The following is a 12,709-nucleotide window of genomic DNA, read 5'->3' as shown; positions in this document are numbered from 1 at the left end:
TGAATTATGATGGTAAAGTTTATGCATATTTATTTCAAATAAACTTATTCGGCACAAAACCATTTTTACACCTTCCTAACCGTTACTGTTCCGCAATGCATGAATATTTTTCCAAACTATCGATAGTTGCTATCGCTAGCTGGTCACCTCTGCTGCGAACATGGTTGTTGTTGTGGTCCGCCAATGAATTTTTGGCCAACTCTCTGAGATCAAGATTGAGAATTATCCGTAGACAGAGATCAGGTCGGACTGCGGAAGAGCAACGCGGAAGTAACAACCTACAACTCCAGCCATGGCCGCTGTGCTGCCGGAAAACGCGGCCGAGATCGCGGTGGCCAATGCAATCAATAACATCAACGGGAATGGAAATGGAAACGGGCGCAATCGGGTGCTACCTGGCGGATTAGGTGGTGGTGGTGGCCAGGTAAGTTTAGAACATGGATAATTTTAAAGACAACACTCTTATCTTTTTCCTGACTTGCAGAACAACATGATGAATATGCGGGATCGACTGTTTCATGCCATATACTTTCGGGCGGCGGCCTCCTATGCGGAGTTGGTTCCAAGGTAAAAGTCATTGGCCCCGTTATCTGCCCACCCTTATCAACCGTATATAATTTTCCATTTTCAGGAAGGTGCAGTTGACCATTGAGTTCCTGCTGCTGGCCAAGGCCTTGCTGTTCTTGTTTACGCTTATCTACGTGCATAACTCCTTCATCAAGAATCCCTGCACTTGCCTGCAGGAGGTTAAAAACTGGCCTCGCGAAGGCGTCATCAGGCATGGATTACCTTTGGAACTTAATTTAAATTATTGTTAAGCCAATACTTCTTTGTAGAGTGGAGATCATTCCTCACCTGGCGGAGAAGCGAGCAATTTGGCAGGGAATCAAGAGGGATCAACAAATAGTGCGCTCCCTAAAGGATTCCTAGTAAGCTTACAAGCAAATCCTCAATTCAAGAGTTCATCCATGTGTACCAATCTGTTTTAGCTACTACGGCATTGGACCGCAAACTCTGCAAAATCACGGTACCCTTAAACGGTACGAGTCCATTCTAAAAAAACTAGGTCTGCCCGTTAGACCAACGTTTGCTTACAGTAACGAATCCCTGTACTACTACTTTGATGCTATCAACATCTTGGACACCTACGACCATCCAAATGCAATTCAGCTCAAGAACGAAGAGGATGATGGTTAGAAATCCTAAATATTGTTTATATTCATTTTCTAATTATCAATTCAAATTGTAGAGGAGCAATACATTGTGGAGTACTCATTGGAGTACGGCCACCTTCGCTTGTCTTCCTCCACGCGAAAGCGTTTACATATCCCCGTACTGACCGTCCAACTGGATCCCGATACGGACAAGTGTTTTGGAGACAGTTTGACGCGATATCTGCTCAAACGTTTGCTAGGGTAAGACATAATCTTTGCTATAAGACTCAGTTGTATTTTATAAGTATTTCCCCTTCCTTTATAGCTATGATGACTTACTAATGGCATCCGTACGAACTATAGCCGAGCAGGAGGAGAATAAAGGTTACCTGCGAAATGTTATAACCGGAGAGCATTATCGCTTCGTCTCCATGTGGTGGGCAGCTTGGAGCAGTTACCCGGCTGCCTTCTGTGTGATGTTACTATTCGTAAGTCAACTGAAATCATGGAGCTTATATAGTTACTATAAAATGATTGTGTTTCAGACCTTCTCAGTGTCGATGCTGCTGCGCTACTCACACCACCAGATCTTTGTGTTTATAGGTAGTAAATTCGAACAACCCAGCCAAGTTTTAATGTACTTTAAAGACACGGTTTTTTCTTTCAGTTGACCTGCTGCAGATGCTGGAATACAATGTGTCTGCCCGGTTCCCAATCGCACCGTTGCTCACTGTCATACTGGCGCTCGTAGGTGTGGAAAGAGCCTGCTACTGATTCATTTGCATTCCCATTAACGGTTATATTTGGTTTTTTTTCCTTCAGGAATGGAAGCTATTATGTCGGAGTTCTTTAATGACACCACCACGGCCTTCTACATCATACTGATTGTCTGGATCGCGGATCAATACGATGCCATCTGCTGTCACACGAGCATCACCAAGCGTCACTGGCTCAGGTGCGTACCAGTTCGGAATCGTTACTTTCCCATTCGTATCCACTAGTGTATCCCCATTCTGACCATGTTTATTTTTGTTTCTACTGTGAAATCGTCCGTGCTCCGGACAAATGACAAATTCAATTACATTAAGTCTGCAATCCTTTCCAGCATCTATGTTACCGCTGTCCGGCCATAGATAATAGCTTCCACCCGGCATCTTGGCCATCCCAACCCACCTCAGTAATCAGCACTTAACAGTTCATTTCGTTCGGTTCGCATATTTTCCTTCTCTTTGGTCTCAGTCCGGGTATTTTGCACTCTTCTCCCAATCCAACCGCTGGCGTCCCGGTTGTTATTTGAAAATTAACTTGGCTTGCGCAAGCCTCCCCCGGGGCTAGAACAAATCGACCAGTGGCCACCCCTTCGCCGGGGGCGGGTCCCTCCCTCGTACTCATCCTCGTCCCCGTCCCCGTCCCTCCCTCTAACCATTCAACCATCCACCCACTCAAACACACAGACACCGGCAAACAGAGAATTTCATCACTTAAGTCAACAAGCGTAACCCAAGCGCCGTTTCTCCATATACTGGTAGCCATCATGCATATAGCTCCTGACCAACTGGCCCAACAAACTGAGCCGCACCATTAGCAAACATTTAAATAAACTCGCTGCCCCACAACACCAAAATAAAAAAAGGGGGAAAATACGAAGAAAAATGCTATGGAAATTTAGAACCTGCTCATTCCCGTTCGATCGACATTAATGACCATGCACGTCAGGACAGCGGATGGCGGACAGCGGACAACCCCATCCTCGCCAGAAGCAGAGCTACTTTGCGGTTTATTACGCGCACTTTGCATAATTGAGAACGGCCGCCGCAAGAAATTATTTCCATCTTTTTTTTCGGACACTTTTCCGGACATCAATTTCCACGATGCGCTGAACGGACCATCAATAATTCAAGAAGACACTCGAAAATTCCCTTTTTGGCAAGGGCCAAGGTCCGCACGCCTTGATTATGAATTCATGTGCCTGCATTCATCCTCAATCACTGACTGGCCTCGCCGCCTTGCGGAGTTGATTTTGCGTAATTTGCGCCGAATTAAAAGGCTATCAGTGCTCCCGAAAATTTGGCAAGTGAAGAGTCTCGTCGCCTCCTTAAGGGCCACTTGTCGTATTTATATTCATTAAAGATTCATTGCCGCGAATGATTTTCAATGTGCTCGCCTTGTTTGCTCACAGCTTGTCGTCGTTTCCTATGGAAATAGCAGCTGGTTAGCGACCAGACGAATACATAACTGAACCGCCAAGATTACACCTTAAGTGTATTTACTGGGCCACAAATTAAAAATTGATGGGAAGCTGGCATAAGGCATCGTTTTGTCTCGCATTCCTCAAGCATTGAAAAGGCTATCCAGATTGCAATGATAGTTTCTCTGCGAGACCACAATCTGGTCTACTAATCTGTGAGGTTGTGATGTGCACCTGGCCCAAAAGAAATATCTTTTGTGTCTGATGCGCTCCTTCGAGTTTCGCATAACTCATCATTTGCTCGCCCAGATTGTCAAACTTTTTGCAAAACTTTTGAATGAAAAAATATCCAATTGCATCGAACCGAGCGAATCCTTTTCTGTGCAATTGAATAGCAAACAATATCTGATGTTGCTTCGCATAGGTAGCTCTATAAAGGACATTGATTGGGTGTGGGCATGGGTAAGGGTATGAGTCTAAGTATCGGTCTAAGTCCAAGTCCAAGTCCAAAGAGCTTCCGTCTTGGGGCAGCGCATGGGTCCGTCCTCGCTTTAAGTGAAATTAATTCAGTGCAGAATCCTGGCACATCCATATGCCATATGGCCAGGACACTCCACCGGAACCATAACAGCATGTTTGTGAGTGTTTTGTGTGTCTGGAGGGTGTGTTTTCTGGATGGGGGGCAGGGAGTGTGGTTCGAGTGTGTGTGCTTTCCTACGGTTTAATTTTGCTGTTATTGACTGCCCCAAGCGGTGAAAGGGGTTTCCGGAACAGTATTTTTCTACCCTAGCTGTGTAGGGGCGTATAGTTCGGTGGAAGCGGCTTCTGATAACGAAATATAAACGTGACTTTTAAGGCAACTTGTTTTGCTTTATGAATCTCATTCTTGAAATCTCATTCTTGAAATGAAATTAAATGAACACAATTAATATATATTGTAAGCTACTTGCCTAGCAGTTCCCTTATTATATACCAGGGTATTACAAATTTCATCATAGCAAGTTAGAAATTTTTTCTTGTTCTTGCTGGCGCCGCTGTTGTGGGTCCTGCGGTTATGGGTTACAGGGGCGGGATTGCTTGTTCTGCTGCTTCCTGCTTCCTTCCTGGCTTCCTTCCTGCCCGAGGTGGTGGGGCTTACTGGCCCGATCCTTCTGCTCCTGCTTCCGTATTTGCTCGCCTGTTTTTGCGGTTAACTTGGTCTGCAAAAGGCAGGCAGGCAGTCAAGTCGGCTAAGAAGCAAGCCGGCTGGCTGGCATTGAAGTTAGCATAGAACACAAACAAGCTGGCGGCGCTTTTTGCTTTTTAGCTGCTACAGCCGTTCCAATTTCAAGCCGCCCTTGCCTGCAGTCCGCCGAATGGTATTAATTTCATTGCATAGACTAATTTGTGTACTTAAACTTTGCTAAAAGTTGCAATCAACGTGAATTGCAAATGGCAATGGCAATGGCAGATGGCAGTCGGAAGCTTAAAACTGTCAAGTGGCAAACCTCGGGCTTCAGCTTCTCCTTCAGTTTCAGCTTCCACATCTCCAACCATTGCAGCCATCCAGCCCAACTCCAACCTGGCGAACTTCCTGTCAATTGCCTTCAATTCATTCTAATTGACTTTAAAGTCATCAAAGGAGCGGCTGTCTTGGCTCTTCTTAATCGCCGTTTAACGAGGCTACCCCGACTGCCTGGCCCTGACTACACCCGTATACTCGTATATTCGCACGGAAGGAGCATAATAAGCCCCTGACACCCGACTTTACCCCCAATCCCCCCCAGTAGCTAGCCCTTTCACTTGGGCTTCTTATTTTGCCCTGTGGCTTCTTGCGGCGCGTAATGCTCCTTTTGTGCTTAAATCTGGTTGCCAGGCACGGGCAGGGCAGACGACACGTATTAAATGAGCTGCAAACGCACAGGAAAAGCTAAAAGAAACACCTGCCTTTGCTGCCCTCCACTTCATCCTACTTCCTGCCTGCCTCCCTGCTGGCTGCGAATCCAGAATCTTGCGCAGATTGTTTGTCGCGTTGCGAAAGCTGAAAGCTGAATGCTGAAGGCTGGTAGCAGAAAGCTGAAAGCGAGGTAACTGAGGAAGCTGAGGACCCAGGCATCAAAGAGCAAATGCCAGGGACCCGTCGGGGGTCGGGGGTCGGGGGCCAAAGTGGTTGGGCAAAGGGGTTTGGGGTTGGGGTTTGGGATTGGAGTTCAGGTCGGTTACTGTAGCGCGCCTCAAGTAGCCGCCTTCGTCTCCGCTTTCGTTCTCTTGTTTACACGCTTGTTACGCTAACAAACATAGCGAATATATATACACACATATATATATATATATATATATAGATGTATGTACATATTTATATATAGGGAATAGGTGGGGACCATATAACATATATATTCGCCTGCCATTGTTGCCGCTTCACGGTCTGAATAGGTGGCCACGGTGTCGGCGGGTTAGCCTTAACGTCAACGGCATTGGCAACCATGGTGAAGGGAGCCCCGGAAAAACTGGGGAAAAGGAAATGGGCTGGCATTTTCCTTTCGCTTTGCACTCCTTTGGCTGTTTTCGTGTTGATTGAGATCATGTTACGCAAAGTATAATTGCGTCAAGTTTGTTTTTCTGCCATAACTTTTGTCCAACCGCGCGAGCGGCGACCCCCATCAACAGAAGTGGCTCAAATGGGGGGTGCGCTTTGATGGCTGATGGGTGGTGGGGTGGTGGGTGGTGGTTGGCAACTGGGCGTATACTTGTTGGGTGGGTGTTGTTCAAAGGTGCAGTTGATGAGTGCTCATAACGAGGCAAAATCGCTTCATTGTTGTGTGTGTTCCAGTTGGTATGTATGTCTCTGTGTGTGTGTGTGTTTGTACTCTGTTTGTTTCAGTTTCAGCTTGTTTTGTTTGTTAACATGGCGTATGCGCAACGTGCCTTTGTCTGCTGTTTGCATATGCGACAACTCTGTTCCAATTTATGCACGAAAATGGGTCGTTTTCACGCATTTAACAGAAGGAGAAAGCTAGAGCAGTGGGATGCGTGGTGTTTGCATGGCAAACACTTCATTTTTTGTGATATTTCAATTAAGTTTCGAGTTGCATTCACTCACCGGTATTCCGCTTTTGAGTTTCTCCCACCGAATTAAACCCATTGAACCCATGCTCACATCTGCTGAAAGAGATACTCCTATTCACTGTGTGTCCATGTCCGCCCTACAAAGATGTGCTGCAATCCCAGATGTGTGTATGCAAATGCTATTAAAAGCAGCCATTTCAGCAGAGGAGCTTACAAGCTCATTGAGCACTTTAACTATTACGAATCGCCCACATGGCTCCCTCTACTTCTTCTACTCGTTCTAATTCTCTCCCTCGGTGTTTACCTGCAACAAATAAACACTTATGACGCTGATCGGATCATCGTTGCTGCAAAAACTGACACAACCAACAGCAGCATTTCACACTTGCCATCAGGTTGAGCTGAGCTGAGGTGCTTACTTAACCACGCTCCCCGACTCAGACTTCAGACTCGTCTCCACACTCACACTCAGCAGCAGACACATGCAACAGTTGTCCTATTTGCCATCCTGCCACTGGCCCGCCCACTTCCGCTTTTGGTGCGATGGATATGAAAGCCAACAGTATTTGCTGGCGCACATCCGTCCTGCCACGTCGCACCTTGGTCGATGGTGAATCGAAACTGATTGCTCATTGCAGCAATTTAAGAGAAAGTAAATTTAAGAGAAAGTATTTCTATTAATTGTTAGATCTACGACTAGTTCTATAGATGCATGGCTATGCATTACTTTATCGGAACATGTAAAATACTTCGCTTTGTCCGCTCAAGAGAGATCTGTCCGGACAATGACGTTTTAGGTGCTCATACGGTAGTGCTGCTTAAGAAGTATTTTCAAGACATACTGTGCACTGTGCGCCCGCTGGCAGCGCAAGTGGAATGAGGTGGAGGAGGAGCATTGTCTGGTAAAGGGTACTGTTTACGGGTTACGGGTTACGGGTGGCATCGAAGGAAAGGGAAAAGAGCGTTGCTGCTTGTCAACGCTACGCTACATTAGGAAAGCGAATGAAACGGAAACGAACGGGCGATAAGTGTTGTCTACGTGCCAGCAGCCCGCACTTCCTTCCAGCCATCCGGCATCGAGGATTCAAGGATTCGGGTGTGTGTGAGTTCATGTGGCCATGTGTCAGTGCGAGGGAAATTGAGGAAATTGCTGGCAAGCGTTCGGTGCGGGGACGTGTCCATAATGCTCAACGCTCGCTGCTCCTCAGCTTGCGCAATGCCCTGGAAAGGCTTGCTAAATAAGAGTCGTGTGTCTTCATTTGTCGCTGTTGATATTGATGGCGGATACTTCTGGGTTACTCGGTGTGTGCATGTTTTGTTTGTGTGTGTGGGTGTGTGTGTGTGCACACAATCAACTCGAATTAAATTCAATAACATAACTCAATCATGGCCATGCCCTCATGCCCCCAAACCCCAATGTCCATCCTTATTCCCATTCCAATGCGAAGTCCGATTCGAATCCCACTCACCCCCTGATGGCTGTAAAAATAAATTAAAGTTGAATTCCGCTGGCCACGCCAAAGGTCCTCTGTCCGTTGTCCGTTGTCCGTTGTCCACTGTCCGGTTGTCAAGCTGTTTGTCCGCTTGTCCATTGCTTATCAATGAGTCGCCTTCGCCCGTCATTATTGTTGCTTCTGTTGTTGTTACGGCCATCCATTGTGTTTTTTATTTGTTGTCTTTGGGCCAGCTACAATTCAGCTAACAGCGCCAGCAATTATTTATATTATTAAATCCTCTTGAGTGTTATTTTTTTTTTTATTTCCCCCCTCTATCTCTCCTCCCATCCAGTGGGCCATTGTTGTTTTCGTTTCCATTCGGTTTCTCGCCGCCGCCGCCGCCGTTGTCTTGGCAGTTTGATATTTGCCCACCCCGCCCCTCCCGGCTACTGTTACTTGTTACTCTTATGTCATGGGCCGTGCTCCCAGGGTCGCTACTCCCTCCTCTATCCGCAGTTCGCCATCCGCCACACGTCTGACCCATTTCTCCGTAGCCATAAGCTCGGCCCATCCAAAAATAAGAACCGGAATGGCAGCTTCAAGGAGGTGGCGGCTGAATAGAAAAACAGAAACCAATATGTTTTGCTTTTCATTTTTTGTCAACTAAATACCATTTTGTGGAATGGTAATCATGCTTTCCGCCCAATGATCGCCGATATTTGATGTGGGTTTCGAAGCCCCAGCCACGATTTGTTTTTTATTTTTTTTTTTTGTCAGCTTTAAAATGGATGTGAGCAAATTGTGTGGCCATTTCTATTATGGGAGCTGTATCTGTTTCATCCCGAGATGGGGTCTCGATTTTCTTAAGTGCCTGGCACTTTTGACACCACTTAAATGGGGTAAATGTGTTACTCACTTGAGCCGAGATAAAGCATTAGGCTGACAAAGCAAATAAAGCAGATATATCTACGGTTGAAGGTATAAACTAAATAAAACCCCTTTAGTTGTACATCAGACTTTACATCTATCAAACTTATTAAGTATTAAGTTTATAGTTCGCTTAAGACCTGCGTATTTAATCACTTAAGTGTTGAATGCGTACCTTATCCAACCATTGACTGTGAAACGGATGTGCCATCCTCTTGGGTGTCAATTGTTTGAGCCTGGAACCTAACCCTTTTCGTTTGTTCACTTGCAGATTCTTCTACCTGTACCATTTTGCGTTCTATGCGTATCACTATCGCTTCAGTGGGCAGTACAGGACGCTGGCCCTGCTCTCCTCGTACCTATTCACACAGGTGGGTTGTGAGTGCAATAGGTGGCCAAATGGCGTAACCATGGCGAATAATGAATGCGTTATGCAACGACGCTGCGACAATGATGGAAACGAACTACGGCCATGTTTACGCCTGTCAAGTGCATGACAAATTGCCATTCTCCACTCGCCTTTTGTGGCATTGTGGCATTGTTTCCAGCCGGGCAGATGCAGAGGCACAGGCAGAGGCAGAGGCTCACGTGCAGACCGAAACCGGGCTCACGTGCCCGTCCCGTCGACCGTGGCATAACATCTCATCCTATCTGCTCCATATATCTGTCTGAGATTCACACTCGTGCTCCTTCTTCTCTTCCAGCACTCGATGGTGTTCTTCTTTCACCGCTACGAGCTGCCAGCCATCATGGCCCAGCACCAGGTCTTCATCATTACTCGCAACCAGGGAGCAGCAGCAGCAGCTGCTGCAGCAGCAGCGGGAGCGGGAGCGGGCGTGGGCGGAGCTGAGCCAGCAGGAGGTGGCGTAGGAGCAGGCGCTGCCGCTGGAGGGCAGCCAGGAGCTGACGCAGCAGGTGGAGGCATTGGTGCTGGCCAGCAGGCGTCCATGCAACGTGCCCGTCTGATAGTCACTCGACTCTTCAGCCAACTTGCAGCACAACGCCAGGGGCAACAGGGGCAGCAGCAGCAGCAGCAGCAAAATCAGGACCAACCACGCCCACCAGGACCCACCGCCGCCGTGGGCGTGGCCTTGGCCAACCTGAGAAGACTGCCCGTGGTGGGCCAGTGGCTGCAGGGGCGCGAGCAATTCGCCACCGTTCGTCGCGTCTTCCTGGGACACGGCGACAACGCAAGGCTGATGCAGGTGCGTCTGCAGCGTATTAACGTCGCCGACATACCTGGCTTGCGCAACCAGGTGGCAGCGGCCATGGCAGCAGCAGGCGCGGTCCAAAGGGGCCAAAGCGCAGCTACAGATGAACCCGACAGCGGCGATGTTGCAACTACAGAAGCAGCAACGGCGGCAACAGCAGCCACGGCAGCAACGCCAGCAGCGAACGATGCAGCAGGTGAGCTTTGGCGACATTTCCTCGCCTTAATTGAGTGGGGCCAGCACACTTCATTGACTTTCACAACGAGGGCTTAAACTCTTAACTTTTGTGGCAACCATTTGCATACCCTTTTCATTGGACATTATGCTTGCATCAAAGGACCTTTTCGCATTAACTTCTTTCATATAATCCGCAAGAATTCGTGTTTTAATTGCATTCATTCGCAGGAAGAAAGATTAACCTCGGGTTATTTTACGGAAATAGCTACAATTATCATACGCCAGGCGAAATAATTTGTATAATTAGTTAAAGCTGAGATTAGAATATTTGTATTTCAGTCTGGTTGAGTGTAAAGAATATCCGAATATTCGGTAGCTTGAATTTTTTTGCGTTGGCAGAGCTGTTTTCGTTGCCACGAAGTCCTTTTTGGCTGTGTGTGAAATCGTTTGGAAGATAAATTCAAATTTGAATTCCACTCGACAAACGGGAAATCCCTTTCGCCTCCGGAAGCTCGTGTGTGAGTTGGTAACAACCAAACAGCCAAACAAGCAATACAAATAAGCAAATAACAGATTCGGTGGCAATAAATGCCAACGAGAGCACTGCAGGATTGGGATCGTGGGTGGGTGTTAGTGGGACCAAGGAACCATGGAACCATGGAACTAAGGAACCCTCGATTTTGAAGCATTTTCAATAGTCCTAAAGCAAAGCAAAGCCGCTCTTAACGTCTTTCTGTCTGTATACAATAATCGTAATATGCATGAAATTATTTCTCAATTCGCAGGAAAATGTTCACTGTAAATGTTTCGCTTGTCATTTCCTGTTTTATTTTCACTCTGCCTTCAAATTCCCTGCATATTTCAGATGTCGAAACAAATCAGGGACGCAAGCAGCCGACAACATCGGGCATAAATGATGCAGTAGCAACGGGAGCGGAAGCAACTCAGGACGAGTCCGGCCAGGAGAAAGTGGTGGTGGTGGAGCGTCATGGACAAGAAAAGCTACGCGATGGAGATGGGCATGGGGATGGGCAAATAGCGGGCATGTCCAAGACGCTGGAAAATCTAAATTTCGTTGCGGCGGATATTATAAATATGTCGGATAAAACTACTGTAGCAGCATCGCACCCAACGGAGGGTACTCAACAGCCAGATCAGACCCTGATCCACACCCACGACGGTGTCCATCAGACTCAGCCAAGAGCGAGGCAATTAGAAAATAATTTGCCAGAGTTGCTGAAAGCTGAGGGGGCATCCGCAGCAATGGCATCAGGTGAAAAGCAAAGCTGCCCACTACAAGCACCCAGCATTATGAATGACCAGCAGCAGCAGAGGCAGGAAAACAAACCGGACGAGCCCGCGACAGCAACGGTAGCAGCATCAACAGTTGCCACGTCAAAACAATCCTCTGAGCCAGGAGCAGCAGCAGCAGCAACAGCAGCAGCAGCGGTAGGAGCCGAGGCAACAGGCAGGCCAATGATGGATGACAGGCAAACAGTTGATTTTATAGAAGGCGACAGCCCAACGTCAGCAGCAAATTGCCAACTCAATGCTGGCGCAAACCACAAGGCACAGGAGCAGCAGCTAATGAAAACTTCACAACATACATCAAACCAAGTGACAACGGCAGCAGCAGCAGGAACACCAGCAACAGCAGCAACAGGAGGAACAGCAGCAATGGGGACAGCAGAACCATCAGCAGAATAATCAAGGCATTAGTGGCGAGCCTCCAAAAGCGTACACAACCCAAACCCAAACCCGAATCCGAATCCGAACTCAAACCCAAAGCAACCGAAAATAGCTACCCACATAACAAGATGTTATACATAAAAGAGCTAGTAAATTTTAGATAATTTGTCTGGTGTACTTATGTCCGGAGATCAACCACGACTCACGACGGCCCCGCTCCGATTCGAATGTGTGCGTGTGAATGTGCCTGGTTTGGATGGGTGGTAGATGGAAGGATGGATGGATGGGGTGTATGGATAGCTGAGTGAATGGATGCATGGGTAGATGGTAGATTTCCGAGTATGTGAGGGGGAGGGGAGGGAAGTGTGTGTGTGAGAACGTGTTTGAGCTTCGACCAGTAAAGGAGTGACGGAAACGCGTAGTTGACCTGCTTGCACCTGTAGGTGAAAGTCGGTAGATATATATTAATAATGTTGCACGGCTTTTTAATTAGCCAAATACGTGAGAAGCAGCCACACATGTACGGATACATACACACACATACATACACACACCACAAGCTAGTCGCGTTTTAAACTTAACTTTTTTTGCCCATCCTTGTTTTCCCCTTTATTGAGAAAAATGCGTTGAACATTTTTAATTAACTTTCGTTCCGAGCTGCCTTCAACCCACGAACTACTCCGCCTCCGCAACCGGACGGACAAACAGCCGTAAGCCCTTCCGGCCGATAACCAAACCCAAGCCGATGCCTCCTCCATTGATGCTTCTACTGTTTGCCCAAGCTCTTTGCTTTAGCTTTATGGAATACCATAGGATTGTCAACTGTAATATATTTTGTTTGTTGTCGAAACATCATTTAAAAAACGTGCCGAAAAAAAGAGC

The 12,709-nt window shown here is 47.2% G+C and overlaps 1 protein-coding gene across 1 annotated transcript; it reads left to right on the top strand.

Annotated features, from left to right (window-relative positions):
* Positions 1-144: 144 nt before the first annotated feature.
* Positions 145-11,986, top strand: LOC6531485. Its single transcript, XM_002092248.4, has 13 exons — positions 145-424; positions 485-567; positions 632-778; positions 837-929; positions 990-1,192; positions 1,250-1,415; positions 1,480-1,642; positions 1,700-1,757; positions 1,822-1,905; positions 1,977-2,109; positions 9,022-9,121; positions 9,455-10,157; positions 11,004-11,986. Exons 1-13 carry the CDS (start codon positions 293-295, stop codon positions 11,843-11,845), a joined length of 2,907 nt encoding a protein of 968 aa, XP_002092284.1. The 5' UTR covers positions 145-292; the 3' UTR covers positions 11,846-11,986.
* Positions 11,987-12,709: the final 723 nt, after the last annotated feature.

This window comes from Drosophila yakuba, chromosome 2R (assembly GCF_016746365.2).
Source record: "Drosophila yakuba strain Tai18E2 chromosome 2R, Prin_Dyak_Tai18E2_2.1, whole genome shotgun sequence".
NCBI classification, from domain to species: Eukaryota; Metazoa; Arthropoda; class Insecta; order Diptera; family Drosophilidae; genus Drosophila; species Drosophila yakuba.
Note: the sequence above shows the minus strand (reverse complement) of the source record. Positions and strands in the feature narration are given on the sequence as shown.

What these genes read in the sequence shown, in the direction of transcription:
- LOC6531485 (XM_002092248.4), top strand. Translation starts at nt 293, where the DNA reads ATGGCCGCTGTGCTGCCGGAAAACGCGGCCGAGATCGCGGTGGCCAAT. An exon ending in CCAGATCTTTGTGTTTATAG is followed by an intron (nt 1,758 to 1,821) that starts GTAGTAAATTCG and finishes TTTTTCTTTCAG; the next exon opens with TTGACCTGCTGCAGATGCTG. An exon ending in CCTCGTACCTATTCACACAG is followed by an intron (nt 9,122 to 9,454) that starts GTGGGTTGTGAG and finishes CTTCTCTTCCAG; the next exon opens with CACTCGATGGTGTTCTTCTT.